The sequence below is a fragment of the Poecilia mexicana genome, unplaced genomic scaffold, assembly GCF_051168715.1.
Source record: "Poecilia mexicana isolate PSO_F unplaced genomic scaffold, ASM5116871v1 scaffold_2, whole genome shotgun sequence".
NCBI classification, from domain to species: domain Eukaryota; kingdom Metazoa; phylum Chordata; class Actinopteri; order Cyprinodontiformes; family Poeciliidae; genus Poecilia; species Poecilia mexicana.
This window is the reverse complement of record NW_028263371.1, coordinates 1,010,819-1,033,333: the sequence shown is the minus strand read 5'-3', so window position 1 is coordinate 1,033,333 and position 22,515 is coordinate 1,010,819. Positions and strand designations below refer to the sequence as shown.

Genomic DNA, 22,515 nt, shown 5'->3' with positions numbered 1-22,515 from the left:
TACGATGTGCCGCATTGTGTGAGATGTTCCAGCGGAATTACGCAGCATCGTGCCAGAAGTTCAAGATTTCAGTTTTCCTGGAAAAACAACTTAAATACAAATGGATATTTACTGGAGTCTGCGAAAATACGAGATAAGTTCACCAGCTTTTGTTTTTAAAGTGGTTTTAAAACGCGACTGACGCGAAAAAGATGTAGTTTTTCTTCACCTTCTACTGAAAGGATCCCAAAGCCATGAGTGAAGGAGTCATGGGCGGAAGGAATGCGCCAGTTGCGCTCCTCCAGGTGTTCCTCCTGGCGCTGTTTTGCGCGCAGTCGCTCGGACGGGTCTTCAACCTGACGCTGACCGTGAAGGAGGGCCTGCCCGCTAAAACCATCGTTGGAGATCTGGGAGCGGTCCTGAGCGCGCCGAGCACCGGCTTCTTCATCTCAGAGAGCAGAGACTCGTATGTGTTCAGAGACCTGGAGATAGACGCGGACACGGGCATCATCTCCACGGTGGCGGGCCTGGACAGGGAAAGCAGAGACCGGTACGAGTTCGTGGCAGCTACTCTCACAGGAGAGATGATACGGGTGAGGATAGAGGTGGAGGACGTGAACGACCACTCACCTGTGTTTCCCAGAAAGGAAGTGGAGCTGGGAATCTCAGAGCTGAGTCCACCGGGGAGTCGCTTTCCGCTTGAAGGCGCAGCAGACCGGGATGAGGAGGAGTTCAGCACGCGGGGATACAGGATCAGAGAGAGTGAGATGGAAGAATTGTTCCACTTGGATTTTCGAATCGGATCTGAGAAGCAGCACAGCCTGGATCTGGTCCTGAACAGCAGAGTAGACAGAGAAACACAGGACTTCTACACTCTGACCATTGAGGCCTTTGATGGGGGGATACCAGCCAGGACTGGGACAGTCCAGGTTGACATCCGCATCCTGGATGAGAACGACAACCCTCCTGTATTCAACCAGAGTGAATACCACAGCTCAGTACGTGAGGATGCTCCCATCGGGTCCATTGTCTCTCAGGTGCTGGCCAGCGACCGTGACCTGGGTGACAACAGCAGGATCACTTATGAGATCAATAGGCGGCAGAGTGACCCCAACCATGTGTTCTCCATTAATGAAACCACAGGATTTATTTATTTGAACAAGCCGCTGGATTTTGAAATTCAACCGTTTCATGAGCTGATTGTCAGAGCCAGAGACGACGGTACTCAGCCTGAGTACAGCAGCACCTTTGTTGGTGTCAAGGTGCTTAACATCAACGATAACAGCCCCACCATCAGTGTGCTGTTCCTCAGTGAGACAGGAGAAGCTGTGGTGTCAGAGGCAGCCGCCGTTGGGGAATACGTGGCCCGGATTTCTGTGTCAGATCCAGACCTGGAGGAGCGCGGAATCAGCGTATCTCTTGAGGGAGGAGATGGGAAGTTTACCCTGAAGCAAACAGATGATTTTCTGTATGCATTGTGTGTCAACTCTGAGCTGGACAGGGAAGAAAAGGATCTGTATGAACTGAAGGTGCAAGCATCTGATTCTGGAAGCCCTCCTCTGAGCAGTGAGACACTTCTCCTCCTGAAGGTGTCTGATGCCAACGATTGCCAGCCGGTCTTTGAACAGGATGTGTACACTGTTAACATTGCTGAGGATGCTCCTGAGGGGAGCTCCCTCATACGAACAAGGGCCCGGGATGCTGATGAAGGCATCAACTCAAACATCAGATACTCCATCCTGAAGTCACACCAGGACGGCCTGGTCGCTATTGACCTGACCTCTGGCCTGGTTACCACTGCCGCAGGCCTCGACAGGGAGACTCAGATGGAGGTGTGGTTCCTGGTGCTGGCAGAGGATGGAGGGGAGCCATCTTTGTCGTCTACTGCTACAGTCACAGTGCTGGTGGAGGATGTGAATGACAACGAGCCAGTGTTCCAGCAGCAGCTGTACAACGTGTCCATACCTGAGCACATGGACACTGGAAGCTGCTTCATACAAGTATGCTATAGCTAGCTATCTTGAAATTTGTATGTTCCAATTTTGAAATCTATATCCTTAGGTTCTCCTTTTTTTTTTTTTTTACAAGATTTGTTGTCACTAAAATCCATCCATCTTCTTCTGGTTATCCGGAGTCGGGTCGCAGGGGTAGCAGCCTAAGTAAGGAGGCCATGATCATAGATGAGGTCATGGTAGAAAAAGCTCATGATCATAGAAGAGGGTAGGAACTTATATCGACCGGTAACTAAAATAAATAATCAAATAAACTTTAAGCTGAAGCCTTGAATCTAGGGCGGCACTGACTGCAGTTTTCTGGCTGATCACCAATCTTTAAGAAGCCTGACCTGCCTATTCTGCTGATTTGATTTTAGCAAATACCAATTTTTTTTGTCTCAAAAAATATATTCCTTGCTAAATAAATTTCTTGCTAAATATAGCAAGAAAGTTGCTGAGACAGCAAAAGTGGGGTGACTTTTAACTGCAAACTTGCAGACATGATCTGGTGGGCCGGTCTAACAGTCAAACCTCTCCCAGCAGAGCAGAAGAGGACAGTGGATAATTTTTAGACCTTTCCAGAAGTCGATCAAATCGGCTTTACATGTCAGTATCGGCCGATCTCGCAAAATTGAGAGATTTATCAACTAGTCGATTTATTGGTGCACCCCTCCTTGAAAACTACTTTTCTACCCTCACATTTTCATTAGAAAGAAGCTTTTAAATGAAAGCTAGAGATCCTCAAAGTCGAGTCCTTTTTGTGCTGAGTGGATTTTTTTTTTCAACTCTTGAGACAAAAGTAGCTCTGGGTCTGACAACACAAAGGCATCAGTGTTGTTTCACCAACAAACACAGTCTACATCCCCGGCTTTCAGCTCAGCTTCGTGGTCTTCATATGACAGACTCGATGCGCCGTGCCACTCTCCTGCAGCCCGGCACCAACATATGCTAATTACAAAAAACCTCTCTAATCACGGCACAGAATTGATTATAGGAATTGATTATAGGTAATGTCTGAAGGGACTTTTGCATTAGGTGAGAACTATGTAGTTCTGTTTTTATAAATGAATACAACATGCCTTTAGTGAGTAAATGAATAAGTGGGACGTCAGGTCTTTTTTCTCATATACGAAAAGCTGAGTTGTATCAGTGTGTTGGTGATCAGTGTGCTCTAGTCCACGTTTCATTAGACTCTGGCCTGATGTCTGTAAAACGTCCCGTGATCAGAGTTCATTCATTCTGAGCTGTTATCTTCTTTATGGCCTGGAAATGATCTGCCTCACTGTAAATCTGCCTCTTGTCTTGGTCGTAGGTGGACATGAAAGAAACTGTCGGTACTGAGGTGTTTCTTACTGTTTCTTTGAACTACACAGCGATGACACTCCTCGCCCTTTGACTTCCAAAGATTTTTTTTTTTTTTTTGCACTTTTATTATGTTGACCTTCACTAACGGAATAACTCATTATATGATTCACAATTTCCAGAAATGTGCAGTTAAAACAAACTAGAACAACTATGATTACATGAGAACACATTAAAACAAAACTAAGTAGCATTTTATAAAATGGAAAAATATGAGGTGGATTTTGTTATGATCAAATGGATTAATTAAGTATATAATTTTAATTCTAAAAATAACTTACTTTACCTGTTTTTTTTACCATTGTGAGAGTAGTATATGTTTTTCCTCATATATTTATTCAAAAAGCCGAGTTGTGTGTTGGTGATGGTAAGACCAGGAGTGAAGGTTGTTGTACTTAAACATCACCTGACTGATACAATCGTTTAGGACAGATTTTTTTTTAATTATTAAATCCTCATTTTTAATTAAAAAAACAAAAAACATCTGCTTTATGAAAAACAAAGCAGATGTTTATTTTTCACAAACATCACAAAAAAACATCAGACATGTGATTTGTCTGAACCGATGTGCCTTTTATAATATTTTAACACAAGTATATATGAAAATTGTGTTTATCTTTGCTTTAGGTTGTTGCCACGGACGCAGACAGCCCTGAGTTTGGTGCTCTGCTCTACTCCCTGTCGGATGGATTCGACAGTCAGGAAAGTCATCCTCTTTTCCAAATCGATCCTCACACAGGAGAGCTGTGTGTCTCTCAGGATATTGATCGGGACGACGGGACGAGTGTCCATGACATTTTGATCAAAGCTGAAGATCCAGTGAGTGGAATCAAGATCATGATTGAGAGATGATGTCAAAGTTTTCTTAAATTTTCTTAGTTCTAACTCTTTTTGTTTCTCGTTCAGGGAGGCCTGAGTGCTCAAACATATGTTCACATTGAGATACAAGACTTAAATGACAACGCTCCAGTGTTCAGTCCTGAGGAATACACCGTGAGCATCAGCAGCCATGCACCTCCTGGTACCGAGGTGGTCAATGTCATCGCTACGGACCAGGACTCCGGCCGGTTCGGACAGGTTACCTACGAAATTCATCCAGGAGACATGTCCAGTTTGTTTACACTGGATACACACACAGGTGGACTATATTTGTATTTTAAAACTGTAAAACTATACTTCATTAGTTTTGTCTGTAGTTTTGACACCCACCTCTGTCATCATTACACTGTTCACCAGTTCATTCCAGAAACGGTTTTAAAATGATTGACTGCAGAGTCTTGAATGAACAAGTTATTTTTTTATCTCAGATTTACTCTATTATCAATCCACCAGCCAAGTTTAATGTCAACAAGGACCAATCCTCTCATATAGCCGCTATTGAACAATATGTTTGTTACTTAAATCTTGTTTATTGCTTTAAAAAAACACCTTTAATTAAATTGGACACTTTTATTGTGCTTTATGCTTCAATACATATAGTTTTGTTTTTGACTATTTAATCCAGCATTAGGGGCAACATCAACATCTTAGCTCAACATTTTAGGTTTATTTAACATTTTTATTGTGTTGAGCACTTTACAAGTTTATCTAAAATGAATTATTTTAAATGAATTCCCACCTTACGTCACCTTATAAAGCTTGTTCTTCTATGAAGCTCTTTTATTAACTTAGGGTCGTATATAAAATGTTATAAAAATGGCTTCTAAGCTTGATTTGTTGCACAGATTCACTTGTGTTTAAGTAACCTGTTTGAGTGTCAGTTGTTTTCAGGGATAAACGCCTTGTTAGCTGCTCTAAATCCCCATGATATGATTCCAAGTGTCACCACTCAGCAGGGGTGGAGCACAAAGCTTAAAAGCTTTGGATCCCAGTGTGGTCAGGGGTAAAACTAGGTCTATGCACAGCTACAAAGAATTTAAAAGTTGCGAAAAAAGAAAATACATCATCAACTTGTGTTTAACAATGCTCTAAATGCCATTTTCTAACATGAAGTGGTTGTTTTGACGATTATTCAGAGAGCTAGATTAAAGAAATAAAAAACAGCTAGATGAATCTGTTATTTTTGCATCATCCTAGTTATATGGAAATACTAAGCAAACTCTACCTGATTTATTTCTGAATTTTTTTGTAGGAATGCTCTTCTTGAACTCTTCTCTGACACACTTGGGTGCAGCCAGCATGAAGCTCCTAATAACAGCGCAGGATGGAGATGGTTTGTCTTCAGCCAGACCCGCAGAGGTCACTGTCAACGTTGTCCAAAGTGCTGACGCTCCAGCGGTGTTCCTGAGGTCGCGCTACGCCTTCACAGTGCCTGAAGACGCACCGCTGGGAACATCTGTGGGAACAGTGGAGGCCAGCAGCCTGAGCGGTGAGTGGAGAAGGAAGCAGAAGGCGTCTATAAGCAGTAGTAATCAGATTACACTTACTTTATTGCGTGCTGAAAATCCAATTACACATACTGGACAGCAGTATTGCATTGCCTTTAGTGTTAATTGCATCTGTGATTTGCATCTAATTCTCCATGATTTATGAATAAAATGAACATGAATAGTATCTGCACCAAGCTGAGCTGAACTGCTCAGGTTTTGGGTGTTTTCTAGACAGCTTCTCCTGATGTGTGTACAAGCACTCACATATCACAATATATCTGGTGCAAAAGTATGAACTAATATTATAAATCTAAGTGATTGTTCAGTTAACACTATGATTTACATTGTTTTTGATGTAGATTAAACAAAAATAAATTAAGTTTAGCTGCCTTCCTGAACCCAAACACCTCAATGTTAAAGAGGCTGCATTATGTAAAATGAAACTTTTTTTTTTTTTGTAGATATGTTTATTAATTTTTGTTTAATAGCAACAACAACAAAACACAGAACAAAACAAAAGCACAGCAGTGCAGTCCATAGGAGACAGAAAAAAAAAAAAGATAAAATAGGGGGGCACACATATTTCCGTCATTATATAGTTCACATCTAACCATTTATAAATGCTCGAGACAGGATGGTAGACACGTGTCCTTCAGCATAGTCCAAGAAGGGCTTCCATATCCGTCCAAATGTGTCGGTCTTAGAGTGGACTAGGCATGTTAGAAAGTTGAGAGGGATATATTCCAAAACAAGTTTCTTCCACCCAAAAATAGTAGGAGATTTATTAGAGATCCATTGTAACAAAATATTCTTTCTAGCACAGAAAATTAGGACATTATACAACTTACTCTTGTTTTGATTTTGAATATGTTTATTTGGTAAACCAAGGAGAAGAGATACTGGATCAAGATCGATATTAGTTTTGATAATTATCCTAGTCTCAGCCAGAATTGAAACGTTTTTTAAACCTTACATCATTGATTCTTTTATGCATGTTTGAGAAATCTTTTAATCTCCACAGCCACTGCACAAAATGCCTCCCTCCCATTCAGCTCCTTCAGACTAGCTAGCAGAAATTAGCCAACACCTGGTGGAACTGTGCATCAGTTGAGCTCATCATAGAAGCTGCTTCTCAGTGAAACGCTACCAGCGCTGTTTTTACCATGTTGTTGCCATGTAGTGAAGACTTCCTGAAGGTGGAGTTTCAGAAAGAGAGAGTTTTCAAAGAGACAGAGACCCAATTGACCAACTCAATAATAATAACTGAAGTTAACATAGTTACTTGATTGGGCTATAAAACGATACTATGTGCCTGGAAAACTCATAATACTGCCCCTTTAATAATCTAAACCATCCAAACGAATACAGTATGCACATGCTTAAAATGTCTGGTGCAATTGTTGTGCTGACAATGTATTTTTAAAACTACATGGAAAAAAATCAAATTATAAAGCAAACCTTATTAGACACACATTAAAACAGAAAAACAAAATAATTAAGCATCATGTTGCAATTCTGAGGAGAGTCTCCATTGGACATCATTTGGTTCTTCTACAGAGCAGCAATGAGCAAACTGATTTTACTGGGCTTGTTCCCTCTGGTACCATCCTACACCCACCAGCTCCTCTAATCATTTACACACCATGAGCAGTAAAGTTGGTACTTTGTGATCTGGTAGTGATTTCTGGAAAATATTAATTTAGTTTTGTTCATCTCAAGAGTCAGCTTTAACCAACACAGTGATCCCTGCAGCAGGAGGCTCAGCCTGGGTTTTCTTCTGTCACCATTCAGGGTCCAGACCTGTGGTTCTGGACCTGTGGTTCTGGGCCTGAGACTCTCCACTTTATGATTAAGGAATTCTTGACATGTCTGTTGAACCTCAGATATCAGCTGCTTACATCTGGCTCTGGCAGTGGACGCCTGATGGTTCCTCTCCTTGGCATCCAGAACCAAAGTGTGAAACAATTTAAAAATGTTATCTTGCTATTTTTTTTTTACTGCAGGTGGAAGCAGGAAAAACAGTTTGCTGGAAATTTAAAGATTAGACGTTGAAAGAAATATTATGCAACTAAGTCTTTAAATGAATTAGACTTTTCTTTGATTCTGATTGGGTTCTCCTTGTGGTTCTTGTTCTGAGTTAATCTATTAATCTATTAGCATATCACATTTAGTGTGAGTCAGCACTGCTTGTTAGGCTCAGAGAACAGCTCTCTATTGCCAATACAGAGCTGTTAGGAACAAAATAAGTTCTACTATTTTTAAAATGCTGTGGTTTGGGGGATTACACAGAGAAAAACAGAGAGAAAATTCAAACTAAAATAGTACTGACTGGAGGTAGTTTGGTCCTTGAGGTTTATCAAGATCTACTGAAATAAGGAAAAGAGAAGTTTGCATTCATTTCAAAAAACATCGTCACCAGGATTAAAGATGACATTAACACCAACAGGGGAACTGAAAAATTCAAATCTACAGACAAAAAAACTGAGCAAAATGAATAAATAATAATAAACATAATTTCACTGAAATAACTAGGAGCACACTGAACTAAATATGATTTACAATTCTTAAGGCAAATAGATAAACAACAAGCCCAGAAAACCCCCAAACGACTGAAGATCCTGATTGTATAAAACGAAAAATAGTCCATTTGAAGGGCAATGAAAGGTGACACAAAATGGATTAGACAGGATTTGTCTTCTTTGTGACGAAAACAATTACAGATATCAGTCGAACTGACATCCAGAATAAAAAAAAGAGTGAGAAATTTCTATTGTTTTCTTTAATCATACACACGTCAAATCAACATTATTTACCATGTCTCATAATATTATCATGAACATACAGTTATTAAACAGCTTATTATGTACTATTTTTTTTGCTCTGTTTTATAAATATGTGTGTTTGAAGGTTTCCAGGATTATTCTTACATAGACATGCTGCTCCACACGACTCATTAGTTAAAGCACTCAGCCACACACAGCAGACAGTCATTTAAGGCTCTCTAATCAACTTACAGACTAACACTTCAGTCTAAAGTAGAAACAGCAGGGGCCAGCCAGTGTTAAGCTCTATGCTTGTTTCAGTAGGTTGTAACTGAAACAGTGTGTGTGTTGAGATGCAACACACACACTGAGGAGATGATTGAGATTATTGGGATTTTCTGACCTATAAGGTAATTAATGTACTCTGTGTGTGTGTGTGTGTGTGTGTGTGTGTGTGTCTTTAGGTGTGTGTGTGCATGTGTGTGTGTGTGTGTGTGGGGGGGTGTGTGTGTGGGTGTGTGTGTGTGTGTGTGTGAGAGAGAGAGAGAGCTTACATTTGTTACACTGTAAGCACCATTTCCTTGTGCTGTGTTGTTTTGGGGTCATAAGTCAAGTTTCAGGCTAAGGCGTCAGTTGAGTTTAGGTTAGTTTTCGGGTTACTGGTAATGGTTAGTTTTACAGTGTAGGTCAAGATTAAGCTATAGAAATGAATTAGTCTTTGTAAAGATAGAGAAACATAATGTGTTTATATTCATAAGAAGAATGAATCCATGTTGATGATCCGGTTGTACAGAGTCTGTATCTCGCAACATGTGACATTATTTTGTTTCTATAAATAGTAACCCTGATGGGGTTGACCTCAGTCAGACGTCTCTTATTTCAATTACTATTTTATGACAGATTTTGTTCAACATTATAAAATACACTAGCACTTTAATACCTACCCCCATATTGATTTTATTTGTTATTTTTATTGCATTTTTCTCTTTAATGAAATTTTATTATTATTGTTTGCATGTTGTGCTCTTTGTTTCATGGGACTACAGACAGAAATTAGCATCTTACTACATTGCCACATTGTATTTGTGGCAATGTGGTACATTCATTAATGTGCATTGTCCCATTCAGATAAAATCAGTTCAGTTAAATACATTTTCTATATTATTATGATTCTAAGTAGTATTTAGTCATCATCAGGTCGTTAGCAGGTATTTCAAAACCTTTCTTTATATGGTGGCTGTTATTTTTTTTTCCTTTTTTTCTCACCAGTTGTAGTTGGCCAAGAAATAATTTATAAATTCATCTAGAAATGGGAACATTTTGTGTTTTTGCCACAGGTTGTTGGTAAAAAAAAAAGAAAGATCTGCTTTAATCCATTTTTTTGTAAAACTGTTCGTTCTGTGCAGACACAACACTGATGCATCCCTTCAGGAGTCCTTTAAAGCCTGAATAATTCATAGTTTAGAGTTTAGTAGCTTGACAAAAAAAAGTCACGAAAAGTACTAAACAGAAATTTGTTGGAGATGTTTCATGTTGAAACTAAAAAAAGTCTAGATAAAACTCCACCATGTATTGAAAAGCTTTATTTCATGTCTTTCCAGATTCAACGGAGCCCGTTTCTTACCGAATCTCTTCTGGAAACCTTCACAGTTGGTTTTCTGTCCATCCAAAGTCTGGTGTGATCAATACCATCAAACCTCTGGACCATGAGTCTCAGCCTTATGCCCTGCTGTTCCTTCAGTCCTACACAGACACTTCTCCTATTTACAGCACCACCCAGGTCAACATCACCATCACTGATGTCAATGACAATGCCCCTGTGTTTCCCAAGAGGAAAGACACCATCACTGTTTCTCGAAGCACTCGGCCTGGAACAGTGCTGTTCATCGCTCACGCACATGACCATGACAGCGGTGCCAATGGCGTAGTGCAGTATCATCTGAAAAGCAGCAGAAGTGAAGTGTTTGCCATTGACTCAAACCTTGGAATGGTTAGACTTAATAAGAGCTTACATGTGAGCCAACAGCAAAGATACAACCTGGAAATCTTGGCAAAAGACGAAGGAAAACCTCCCCTGAGCTCCACCCTGACCCTTTCGGTTAACATTGACCACACAGCTGCAGATGACAGCCTGGCCTTTGAGACGCTGGTCTACCAGGTGGAGATAGGGGAAGGCTACCGCAAAGACTCCCGCGTCATCCAGGTGAGGGCGCACCGCACCCGAGGGTCTCACACTTCAAACTCAGGTCTCACTTACTCTTTGGAAGCAGAAGCTGGATTCCCTCCGCCTCCTTTTCGCATCCACCCAAAGTCTGGATGGTTGTATCTCTCCAGCAATCTTGACTTTGAGACCGAGTCAAGATATCGTTTTCAGGTGTTGTCCACCTCTGGAGAGGCTTCACTGGCCAATGTCACAGCAACAGCAATGGTGAATGTACTGGTGCTGGACGTCAATGACAATCCCCCAGTGTTCAGCAGTGATGTGTACTACTTCACTGTATCAGAGGGGTCATCTCCACAAGGGCTGGTGGGAACAGTCAGAGCCAAGGATAAGGATTCTGGGAAGAACAGCCAGCTGTCCTACATCCTCCTCTCAGATGGGAAATACTTCCGCATCAATGCTAAAACAGGTAAAAATGGTTTTATTACCAGCACCAGCCAGCTGTTTCCTCTCCTCACTCATTTTTCTCTTCTCTTTTTAAGGTGAAATCATCAACTGGGTGGCGCTGGACCGGGAGCAACACAGCCAGCACAGCCTGACCGTTATGGTGACAGATCAAGGTCACCCTCGTCTCAATGCCACCGCCAATGTTCATGTCCTGGTCACTGACATCAATGACAACACTCCACAGTTTAATCATCTGCCTTCCAGCAAAGAGCTGAATGTTCCTGTAAGAAATTTGACTTAGATGGCAGTATGAACGAACTGAGTTTGGAGAATCACAGCGTGGCTCTGATCAGAGTTTAAATGCTTCTACGGTGGTTTTTGTGCACCTTTATACTGAAATTATGTTAGCGCTTGTGTTAAACCGAAGTGTGTGTTGCAATGTAGCAAAGAACACACAACGTGGATGTGAATCCCAACATAGGAAACTGTCTTTTTTCAGGTTACTTCAAATGGCCTTAAAAGGATCACAGATTTAGTCACATAAACCTCATCATTGGGCTTTTAGTATCTCATTCCACAGTCAGTTCAATTCACAAAAACCTCATAGAGTTGTTAACTCTCCTCTCTCTGACGAGCTGCACACTGTTATAACATGCAGAATTGCTCATTTATAAGCTCTATTTTCTGGTATTTGTGAGAGGAGCAAAAAACACATCTGCACTGTTTACCCAATTTAATTGTCCATCTGTTGTTAACTTCTGTCGAGCATGTTGTGTTACACTAGTTTGTAAAACAAAATAGCTAAAAATGACTTTTTGGATAAATAACCATTTAGTGCAAAAGTATTGATGACGTAAAAGTGAATAAAATCTTTGCTCGAACTGATTTAGAGCTTCAAGTGGCGCCACACACAGCAACAGAAAACCAGAGCAGAACCATCTCTAGATGTGCATTCATGTACATATTATTCACGTTGTGTCTTTATTGCAGATATGGGCAGGCGTACCTGCAGGATTCTTGGTGACCAACATGTTTGCCAAAGACTTGGATGCTGGAGAGAATGGAACCGTCACCCATTCACTAGTAACAGGTGAGTGTGAAACGTGTTCTCTGCTGCGCAAAAACATGAGTGAGATCCTGAATGTTCTTGTTCTCTCTCAGTTGGATCAGAGGAGAACGGTCTCAGGCACTTTGAGATTGACAGTAAAAATGGAGACATCAGAACCACGCAGCTCTTCAGTCAGAGAACTGAACCATTTTACACTCTCAAGATAACAGCCAGGGATGGTGGAACCCCATCTCTGGAGGACACAGCAGTGGTTCACATACAGGTACCTTCCATATGCCACATCCATCCAGCCATCCATTATCTCCTGCTCAATCTGAGGTCGGGTTGCAGAGGCAACAGCCTAAGCAGAGAGCTCAGAAACTCTCCCATCCTGGGTCTTCCTCGAGGTCGCCTCCTGGTGGAGGGAGGCCTTATTAAAAAATTTCACAATTGGTTTCATTTTTAAGTTACAAACATTGTGTATTTTATTCAGATTCTATGTTCTTTAGCTGACTCTTGAAGGCATTTAGGTGCACTGGATTTTATTTAAGTTATTCAGAGTAAAGGGGGCTCAGTACAAATGTACATGAAATTTTATTGGTTTCAACATTTTGAAAATCATTAATAATTATTCTTCAGTTTTACAATCACACATGTTGGTCTTCCACATGGAAATAAGATATATTTAGTTAGTGGTTGTAGCCTAAAATAGAAGACATCTTATTGGTATGAATGCTTTGCCACAGTAACTTTTTATTTTAGTCTTTGTCCAATTTAAAGTTATTTTCTTTTTTTCTCAGTTTACAAGAAAACACATTTAATTTGGTGCATTTCTGCTGCAGGTTTATGGGTTGGAGGATGAGTATGGCAGCTCATATCAACAAGCAGTGAGGCATTTCTCGGTTAGGGAGGACGCCGAACCTGCAACGGTCATCGGCTCGGTCAGCGTTTCGGATAAAGGCAGGTTTCAGTATAGCATCGCCGAGGGAGATGGGAGCATTTTCTTTGGAATCGACGGCACGTCTGGCGACATCTATGTCAACCAGCCACTGGACTACGAGTCTGCCAAGCAGTACTTCCTGGTGGCTCGAGTGGAAGACGTCGGTGCATCTGTTGGCTTGAACATTTCCGTGCTGGTGAGCGTGACGGTGGAGGACGTGAACGACCACGCCCCCTGGTTCCCCAACAAACTGCTGATGTTCGGTCTGAGGGAAGACGCCGCCGTTGGATCGTTGGCCTTTGCTTTTCATGCCAGAGACGCAGATGGGACTTTTGCAAACAGTGCCCTTCGCTACACTCTGACCTTTGACCCTGAAGTCAGTGGATCAACCCCACACTTCCCCTTTCACATGAACTCACACACAGGTGCAATGACAGTTGCGGCACCGTTAGACCGTGAGAGCACGCCGACGTTTGTTTTTACTGTCGCCGCCACAGACCAGGCAGAGAGGATGGACGAGCGTAAACAGACGTCAGTGACGGTCCGGCTCCTCCTGCTGGACGTGAACGATAACCGGCCTGTGTTCGTGTCTGCTCACTCCGTGCAGCTGATGGAGGACACGGAGGTGGGCAGTCTGCTGCACCATTTTGTGGCAATAGATGGTGATCAGGGGGAGAATGGACTGATCTCCTACTCCATTATAAATGGAAACAAGAAAGGATTCTTCTCACTGGAAGAGAAAACTGGTATTTGTTTGTTTTTGTGCATAAACTAGATGAGCATGAAATAAATAAGTTACATGTTTTAAATATTATTCTTACCCCAAAGCAAAATGTATTTTTGATGGTATGAATTCCCCTTTTTTCACATTTTGACATGTTACAGCAACAAACAAGGCATTGTTTGGTATCATATGATGCTCCCAAACGGTGCACACATTGGTCAAATGGAAGGAAAAATACATCTGAGATCAACAGCTGAGGTTTGAGAAGAGCTGCACTTAAGAACAATATTAACTATTGGAAAGCCATCGTTAACGAGCCATATGTAATATTGGGACTAGAAAAAAGGTTCTCAAGATAAATGAGCCCAAAACTGAACTTTTTGTCTACATCCAAATCTCCATAACAGAAAAGTAATGCTGCTGCAGCCAAGGAAGAATAAATTCTATATTTAGCATTTCTATCATTCTTCCTTTATCACTGGAATATTATTTCCTCAGCTGACTGTTTAAACTCTCTTATCCTCTTTAGGCCTTCTGTTTCTCTCTGCCCCTTTGGACTATGAGACCCAGCGTGTCCACCGTCTGACTGTCCGAGCAGCAGACCAGGGCGTCCCCTCTCTGTCTTCCACCCAGACCCTGACAGTGGAGGTGGGAGATGTTAACGACCAGCCCCCCGTCTTCAGTCAGACCACCTATGTTACTAGTGTGGTGGAGAATAAAGGCCCTGGAGAGCCACTGCTCAGAGTCTCTGCCTCTGATATGGATTCAGGTATTGATTATGAGTTACTTACCTACATCTTTCCCTTTAAATATTAAGATTCTAATTAATCAATCCATCCACACTTTTAAGTGTCATTAATAGTATAAAAGGTGAAAAAAACATTTTGATCATTTTTAATGCTTTTATTATTGTGGAACATTATTTTTAATGAATGGCACATTTACAGCAAGAGCAGATTTGTTCTGCCTGACTAATGCTATTTTCTATGTAAATAAAAAACTAATTAAAATACTTTTTTGAGTAATGCATTTTCTTAAAGAAACTGTCTAACAAAATCATCTACATCTATTTTATTTCCTTCTCGATCAACATTTCTGAATTATTTTTTTAGATGAAAAACATAAGGTAACAACACTTTCAGTTCTTAATTTCAAAGCCTAATTTTCTTATTGTCTGATTGTAAACATTTCACCAGAATGAAGCATGAATCAGAGAAAAAAACAACTTAAATAAGAAAAAAATAGAAGTCAGTTAGTTTTGAATAAATTACCTTTATGCAGGTTTTTACAGCCTAACATTTAGCTCCAAAACAGTGCAAACAATGTAGGAAACATTTACAATATAAGTATAAATATGCTAATGTTATTTTACACACACATACACCTAATACCACCATATAATTAGTGCATGTTAGAGATCAGGGTGGGAAGAAGCTGTTCTGAGTCTGTCCATTTGCATATCAAACATATTCCTTGTAATTAATTTACTTTAATACCTTTAACAGCTTTAAAGCCTGTCTGGGTGGAAATTGCAGTGTTTCTGTACCGTCCCTAGATGGCAGCATCTGCTTCTGGACTTAAAGTTTTACAAAGTTACAGCAGGAAAACAAACACATTAAGTTAACATAAAACTCAAAGAGAACAAAATAAAGTTCTAAAAAGTGTATTTTTAAGACTAGTTTCTGCAACTTTCTCAGTTTAGTAATTCAAAGTTTGGAGAAAGTTTATGCCAAAGGTGGTTAAATAACTAAAACTTTGCCATGCCTGCTGACTGACAGCATAACAGTGAATTGAAGTTATGGTTTGCTTGATTTATAATAATCCCATCAGAATTGCGGTTGATCATAAAGTTTATTCATATGTCCTTTTATCAGCGTCTCTCTCAACCACAGTGCTTATTTTACATCCTGCTAAATTTCATTCATATGATCCTTATTTATGGTTCCTACTCAACACCTTTGTCCCATTTATTTTAACACGTGGGCTCTTGCCCTCCAGAATCACAGTCTGTCTCATGGCTCTGACAGTCGGAGTCTTTTTAAATGCTGGAGGTTGGAGGCTGTGCAGCAGAAGGTTCAGGAGGTGGGGAGGGATTGACTTGAACCAACATTCCTGTGACTGAGAATTGTCCAAGAACAGCAAGCATACGGCTCCTCTGGGAGATCTGAGTGGTCGTCTCTCGTGATGATTGCGGTAATCCAAGCCATCTGTGCCAATAGAAGCCGCTTTTTTTCGTTGTTTTTTTTCTCCTAAGATTGCCTCGGCTCGCAGCTCTGGGCGCTCTCCCACCATCTTATTTGATTATCATTTATGCTGCTGTTTTCCATAAGCTCCCACCAAAGATATCCATTGTTCTGTGCTTGTGATGATCTATTTATCCACTTCATGCATGTTAAGCAGTCAAAGGAGATTTTCAGTCTAAAAAATGGATGACAGTTTCATTTTGTGCTGGTTGGCACATTCAAGCTTTGATCTTGATAGGAAATATGTGATTTAACTGGTTGCAGGTTGGTGGCAAAATGTGATTTGAGTCTCGAGTTTTTCATGCACACAGCTAAAGTTACTTTAGGAAACAGTCTGTTATTAGACGTTTCTCTGAGCTCCAGTGAGCCAGTGGAAGGTCTTTACAGCTGGGTGATGTTTTCTCGCTTCCTGGTTTTAGCGAGAACGCCAGCAGCAGAACGCTGTCAGCAGCTCAAAACTGCTTAGTAATAAACGATGCTGCTCAAAGAGAACGATCATTAACAGAGGTTTCCTCAAGGCTGAAGACTTTTTGCTGTTATATCTGCCATTCATCAGTCAATTACCACAGACAGTCAATCAACTTTATTAATACCGTTAGATGGATTTGGTTACTATGAGGTTACTCAGGTTACCAGCTTTACCAGACGGGAAACTTTACATTATCTCAACAATATTCATAAAAATAACAACAATTCAAAAGAGACCGATACTCAATACTATGAAATATTAAAAACCATAAAAACAGTAGAAAATACAAATAAAAAACTAAATTTTCCTCTTTAGGAATAGCTTAAAAATTTAAATAAAAGAAGATCAAATAAAACAATGTTAAGGCTATGCTAAATTTTGATCAATCGAAACAACCTGTGTAAGTCCCTGTCCCGTGTTGTTCCAACCAGAGGACAACGCCGTGGTGTGGTACAGCCTGCTGCCGGGCCCCGGCTACGAGCTGTTCAGCATCAACCCGTACACTGGTCTGATCACCACCACCACCCACCTGGACCGAGAGCAGCAGCAACATTTCACCCTCAGAGGTACAACACCTGACTACACCCAAACACTGATGAGTTCATCTTTCAGGTCTGACTGCAAGCTCCAGACAGAACCAGGCCCAAACCTCCGAGTGAACATTTCTAACCACCGTCCCACCATGCAGCTCATCATTACATTTGTTTCCCTTCTGATCTTTTATTTTCAGGCAGATGATAGTAAGGTTGAGTCTTTCAAATGATAATAACGCAGCCTGATTGCATTTCAGTCTGTTTCTTATCAATTCATAAAGAGGTCTGCCTTCAGTGTGAGGGTGAACTGATCCAGCAGGCTGATTTATGTTGAAGGAAGCTGAGAGTCTGACCGGTGTGCATGTCCAGCCTGGGCCGACTGCAGCCTTCTGTTTGCTTTCACTCTCACGTGGCTGCATGCTGTAATTACACTCACCACCCGTCCAGCCGTGGTTAGTGATTAAAAACGCTTTCAGATGTTTTATAACAATATTTGTACAGTCACCAGTAGGACGAACAATTAAATCCAATAATAAAATCTTAATGACAGGAAACCTTGAACGTGAAGTCGAGCCAAAATCACACAGGAGTTTTTGTCAGGAAATACTAAAATATGTGGTGACAATTATCCCAGCAGGAAGAATTTTCTTTAAAAAAAAAAAAAAAGGTATTTTAGACTGTGTATTAAAAGCTGTATGGATGCTTTTATCTTTTTATCTATTTTTCTTTTCTTTCTTTTATTTTTACTAAATAATAAATACCTAAGCTCAATTTCTTGGTCTGGAGGAGCAAACCCCAAATGTCCCTCTGAGCTCCAGGTTGTTTCTGTTGCATTGTGTCAGTCTGTCTACTAACTGTCAAGGTTTCCCTTATAAAGACTCATTTGTGATTTCTGTCTGCAGTCCAGGCTCGGGACAACGGTTTCCGTCCTCTGTTGGGGACAGCCACAGTCTTGTGCTCCATCCTGGACGACAACGACAACCCTCCAGAGTTTATGCAGCCACTGTTCCAGATCAGCCTGCCAGAAAATCTTTCTCCTGGAGTTATACATACAGCTCTTGCCTCTGACCCTGATCTGGGAGAAAACGGCACCATCCACTACTCTGTAATAGGTAGGTTTAAAAATTCAGAGCTTAATCTCAAAATTTCTGTTTTTTTATCAGAATTTTACTCCTCCTTCTTTTCTATGTGCACTGGCCCTAATACACCGACGTAGAAAAGTGTGTTACTGTGAAATGTGGTTTTTCAGAAATACATGTCTGAAAAGTGTGGCATGCCCATGTATTTAGGGCCCTAAGTCACCTTCCACTACAGTTAAAGCTGCAGATGTTGGGGGAGGAAAACTCTTCTTATCAGCTTTTCATATCCACTGCTCATTTTCCTAAGCAAAGTAGAACAAGCTCATCTTTGAGCATCAATTTTCAGGCTTTTGCACAAATTTTCAAATAAATTTAGTTCTGAACTTTGACATTTCCAATCCAACAGATTAATATAACTTTGATGTAACCATTCCATTGTTCCATCCTGTATGGTGGACCTCCGCTGTAGCCTGAAGTATTTTCAAGCTTTTGCCTTGTTTTGCGTTGTGTTTAACCTCCTTCATCTTAAGAGTAGCATCCACACAGCATGATGCTGCCACTGTAATGGTGGTGTTTTCAGCATGATGTGGAGTGTTAGATTTCCAGCATGTAGAGTTTTGCATGTAGGCCTCAAATTTCTCCCAATGCACAGCCTTTTAACGTTTACTGTGCTGCTAAATAAATAAGAGAAATGCACAAAAACTGTAATTTTCCTTCCAGTTCACATTTTTGTACGACTTTTTGTTGGTGTGTAACCTAAAATCCCAATAACATATTGCACTCTGTGGTCGTAATGTAATAAAACATGAAAACATTTAAAGGATATTAATTTTTATTTTTTTTACGGTTTTGTGTTTGTTGTTTCCATTTTTTGTTTGCTGTTTTTTAAAAATTGCTCACACTTCACTGGAATTATATGATATCAATGTTTTATCTATTTGTAACAACAATCCAAACTGTGATAACCTGAAATGAGCTGCACTCTTTTGGTTCTTTATTTCTTTAAACGACTTTAGGTGAGGACTACGGAGGCCGATTCACAATCAACAGTGAGACCGGAGCGGTCAGCACCATGCAGGCTCTGGATCGGGAGGAAATTCAGAACTACACTCTCACCATTCAGGCTCAGGATTCGGGCCCCGCTCCTCTCAGCTCCACCACGCAGCTTCTCCTTCTCCTGCTGGACCAGAACGACAACGCCCCCTCCTTCAGTCCTGAGAGCTACCACGCCTCCGTCAGTGAAGGCTTACCGCCTGGGGCAGAGGTCTTGCAGCTGACCGCCTTCGATCCCGATGAGGGTCCCAACGGAGAAGTGACCTACACCCTGACAGATGACAACAGCCAGGGGGCTTTTTCGGTGGATCCCTTCACCGGAGTGGTCCGCACCACCAGGTCTCTGGACAGAGAGAGCCGGGCTCTGTACACCCTGAAAGCCGTGGCCACAGACGGCTCCGCTCAGGGCCCACTGAGCTCTGTGGCTTCACTGACCATTCAGGTGGACGACGTCAACGATAACGCGCCCGTCTGTGACCAAAACCCACTTCATGCCTGGGTCTCCATTAGGACCCAACCAAATCAGGTAGTGACCACAGCGGTTGCTACAGACGCTGACCAGGGTGAGAACGGGACGGTCCAGTTCAGGTTTTCAGGCGAGGAGAGTCTGTTTGACATCAACTCCGCTTCAGGAGAGATTTCACTCAGGAGGCGAGTGAGGGCGGCTTTCTCTGGCAGAAAGCTGGAGGTCCTGGTCTCAGACCGAGGACGTCCTCCGCAGACCGCCACCTGCCTGCTGTTGGTCCATCTGAAGGGGGAGCATGACGGGCTTCAGTTCACAAACAAAGTGTACAACGCTACCGTCAAGGAGAACAGCAGAGCAGGTGCGTCTCATCGCCTCTGCTCCAAATGTTTTCAATAAATAATACAAATAAACTGAGCAACATTTTCATGTTATGTTTCTCAAGGTACTTGGATTACAAAAGTGGAGGCCAGTGACGACACCAACGGCAGACAGAGGATAACTTACACCATATTTAGTGGCAACGAGAATGCAGCGTTCTCCATAAACCGCTACACAGGTACAGAGCACATTCAAACTGTTTTATTCCTTTCTTTTTATTTTAAAGCTGCTGCTGTCACAGTTAGCATTAAAGGGTCAGTGCAGGGAATCTGTAGTGCCTCACACTTGGATGTTTTAACATTTTGTCAAATTACTCCTTACGTCAACTGTTTTTTGTGATTTATTTATTTTATTCTAAAAAAAATAAAATAAAATCAGCTGTTGGGGGAATGTATCCATCAGCTGTGCACATCAAGAAGCTGAAGGTTTGGCCAGTTCTTAGTAAAACTGCTCAACCTCAGTCAGATTTAGTGGAGAATGTGTGAGAATCTGTGTTCCAGTGTTGTCTCCGAGTCTTAGTTTGAATTAAACTTATGAATATAGCAGTCACTCTATGATTACATGTCCATCCTGCTGGAAGCTCAACCCCAGTCTCAAATTTGTTTTAGCCTTTAGCATTGACCCACAGTTAGATCCTCCATTTTCGCTTCCCCTGCTGAAGAAAAATATCATTTTTCTGTCTGACTGTCTTATGTTCAGTCTATGCTCTAAGCTGTTCATCTGACTGAAAGTAGCTGAGCTAACAGCTTTTAATGGCTTTTGTTTTAGCAGCAGATTTTTTTTTTTCTTCACCGCCATTTTTGTCCGTCTTTGTTAGGTGAGATCCGAGTGCAGAAGGAAAATTCCCTGGACTTCGAGGTGAGCCCTCAGATCCAGCTGGTGGTTCTGGCCGACAGTGGGCTGCACACGGCCCACTGCAGGGTTTCCGTCACGCTGCTGGACGTCAACGATAACGCGCCGCTGTTTGAACTCAGCAACTACAGAACGGCTGTTTGGGAGGGACAAGTTCGTAACACCTACGTCATGCAGGTACAGCCACTTTATCCACCATGTGGACAGATCCAGTAGTAGTTGGGCTTTTCAATGATTCTTATTGTTTCCTGTATTTCAAACAGGTGTTTGCCTCTGATGCTGACAGCAGTGAAAACGGACAGATTGAGTATTCCATCCTGTCAGGAAACATTAATGAAGCTTTCATTCTGGACTCTGTGAGAGGGATCCTTGCTACCAACGTTCTGCTGGACCGTGAAATAACTCCCTCTTACAGGTAAGAACAGTGTGTGTCAACTAGTGTTAAATAAACTTCTGCTGCTTCCAGGGCTTTAAAATAAAGCCCAGTTACATAGAGAAATATTGACACATTATTTATTTAATATTGAGTCAATAAAACTATCCAGTTTCTTTAATCAGAAGTTAGACCTTCGAGGTTAAAGTGTCTGGTTACTTCCAGATTGTTATAGAAATGAAGTACCTCTTCCTGCAAGCATTTTAGATACATTTTTATGGTATACTTAAGATCTGCAAATACATACTGAGGTTAATCTACATGTAGAATGAGTCTCTCTACTGGTTATGTGACTTCTGAAGTTTGCGCTGTGTTTTATTTAGCAGCAGTCAAAGTGAAGGAGAATCAAAATGCAATTCTCTGATCATTTTTCCTTTGATTGCAGAATTATATGCAACTTTGTGTTGGTCTATTTCCAAAAATCTCAGTAATGTTGATTATAAAGGTAAAATTGTGAAAAATATCAAGGGATCTGAGTGCTTTTGCGAGATACTCATGAAATGATGTTCAGAGAAGCATTATCTCAATCGTTCCACCGTTATGTCCCAGGCTGATTCTGCAGGCAGCAGACAAGGGGAATCCTCCACTGAGCAGTACTGCCACCGTCAGAGTCCAGGTGGTGGACGTCAACGACAACAGCCCTGCAATCCCACCCATGGAGCCCGTCTATATATATGAAAGTTAGTGTAATCCTTCACAGCGGATCCTTCGAAGCATTTTTTTCATCATAGAATAGAATTGGAAAAGGATTCCACCTGTTATGAGATTTTTTTCTCTCTCTTTAGATCTACCAGCAGGTTATGTGGTCACCCAGGTGACTGCGAATGATGTGGACCTCGGTTCAACCATCACCTACAGTTTTTTAAACAGCAGCATCACCAGCGACCCATTCGCTATTGACCGCTACACGGGTGTCATCACGCTGACCCGACCTCTGGACTACGAGGTGGAGACAGAGTTCACTCTGAGAGTGTCTGCGTCAGACTCGCTCCATCAAACTAGCGGACAGGTCAAAGTTCAAGTTTTGGATGCCAACGACAACAGTCCAGTCTTCACACAGGTCTCCTACCAGGTACAAATAAAAGAGGAAAAACAGGTTCATGATTTACAAATGTGAATTATAACTCTGCTATGAGATTTTATTACAAATCTTCATTCCTTGCTAACAACGTTTTGCACTCAATATAAACTATAACTCATTCTCTAAAATTAAAATCACAGAA

The 22,515-nt window shown here is 41.3% G+C and overlaps 2 protein-coding genes across 2 annotated transcripts; both read left to right on the top strand.

Annotated features, from left to right (window-relative positions):
• The first annotated feature begins 31 nt into the window (after positions 1–31).
• On the top strand, positions 32–18,247 carry LOC106904113 (protocadherin-23). Its single transcript, XM_088003710.1, has 13 exons — positions 32–1,979; positions 3,963–4,154; positions 4,242–4,446; positions 5,467–5,703; positions 10,068–11,096; positions 11,170–11,357; positions 12,065–12,164; positions 12,236–12,405; positions 12,965–13,808; positions 14,316–14,555; positions 16,930–17,064; positions 17,934–18,143; positions 18,195–18,247. Exons 1-13 carry the CDS (start codon positions 234–236, stop codon positions 18,245–18,247), a joined length of 5,349 nt encoding a protein of 1,782 aa, XP_087859836.1. The 5' UTR covers positions 32–233.
• Positions 18,248–18,686: 439 nt separating this feature from the next.
• Positions 18,687–22,409, top strand: LOC148160325 (protocadherin-23-like). The gene is made up of 6 exons (XM_088003709.1): positions 18,687–19,987; positions 20,072–20,185; positions 20,825–21,036; positions 21,123–21,274; positions 21,842–21,972; positions 22,078–22,409. The coding sequence occupies exons 1-6, from the start codon at positions 19,183–19,185 to the stop codon at positions 22,407–22,409; spliced, it is 1,746 nt and encodes a 581-aa protein (XP_087859835.1). The 5' UTR covers positions 18,687–19,182.
• The last annotated feature ends 106 nt before the right edge of the window (positions 22,410–22,515 follow it).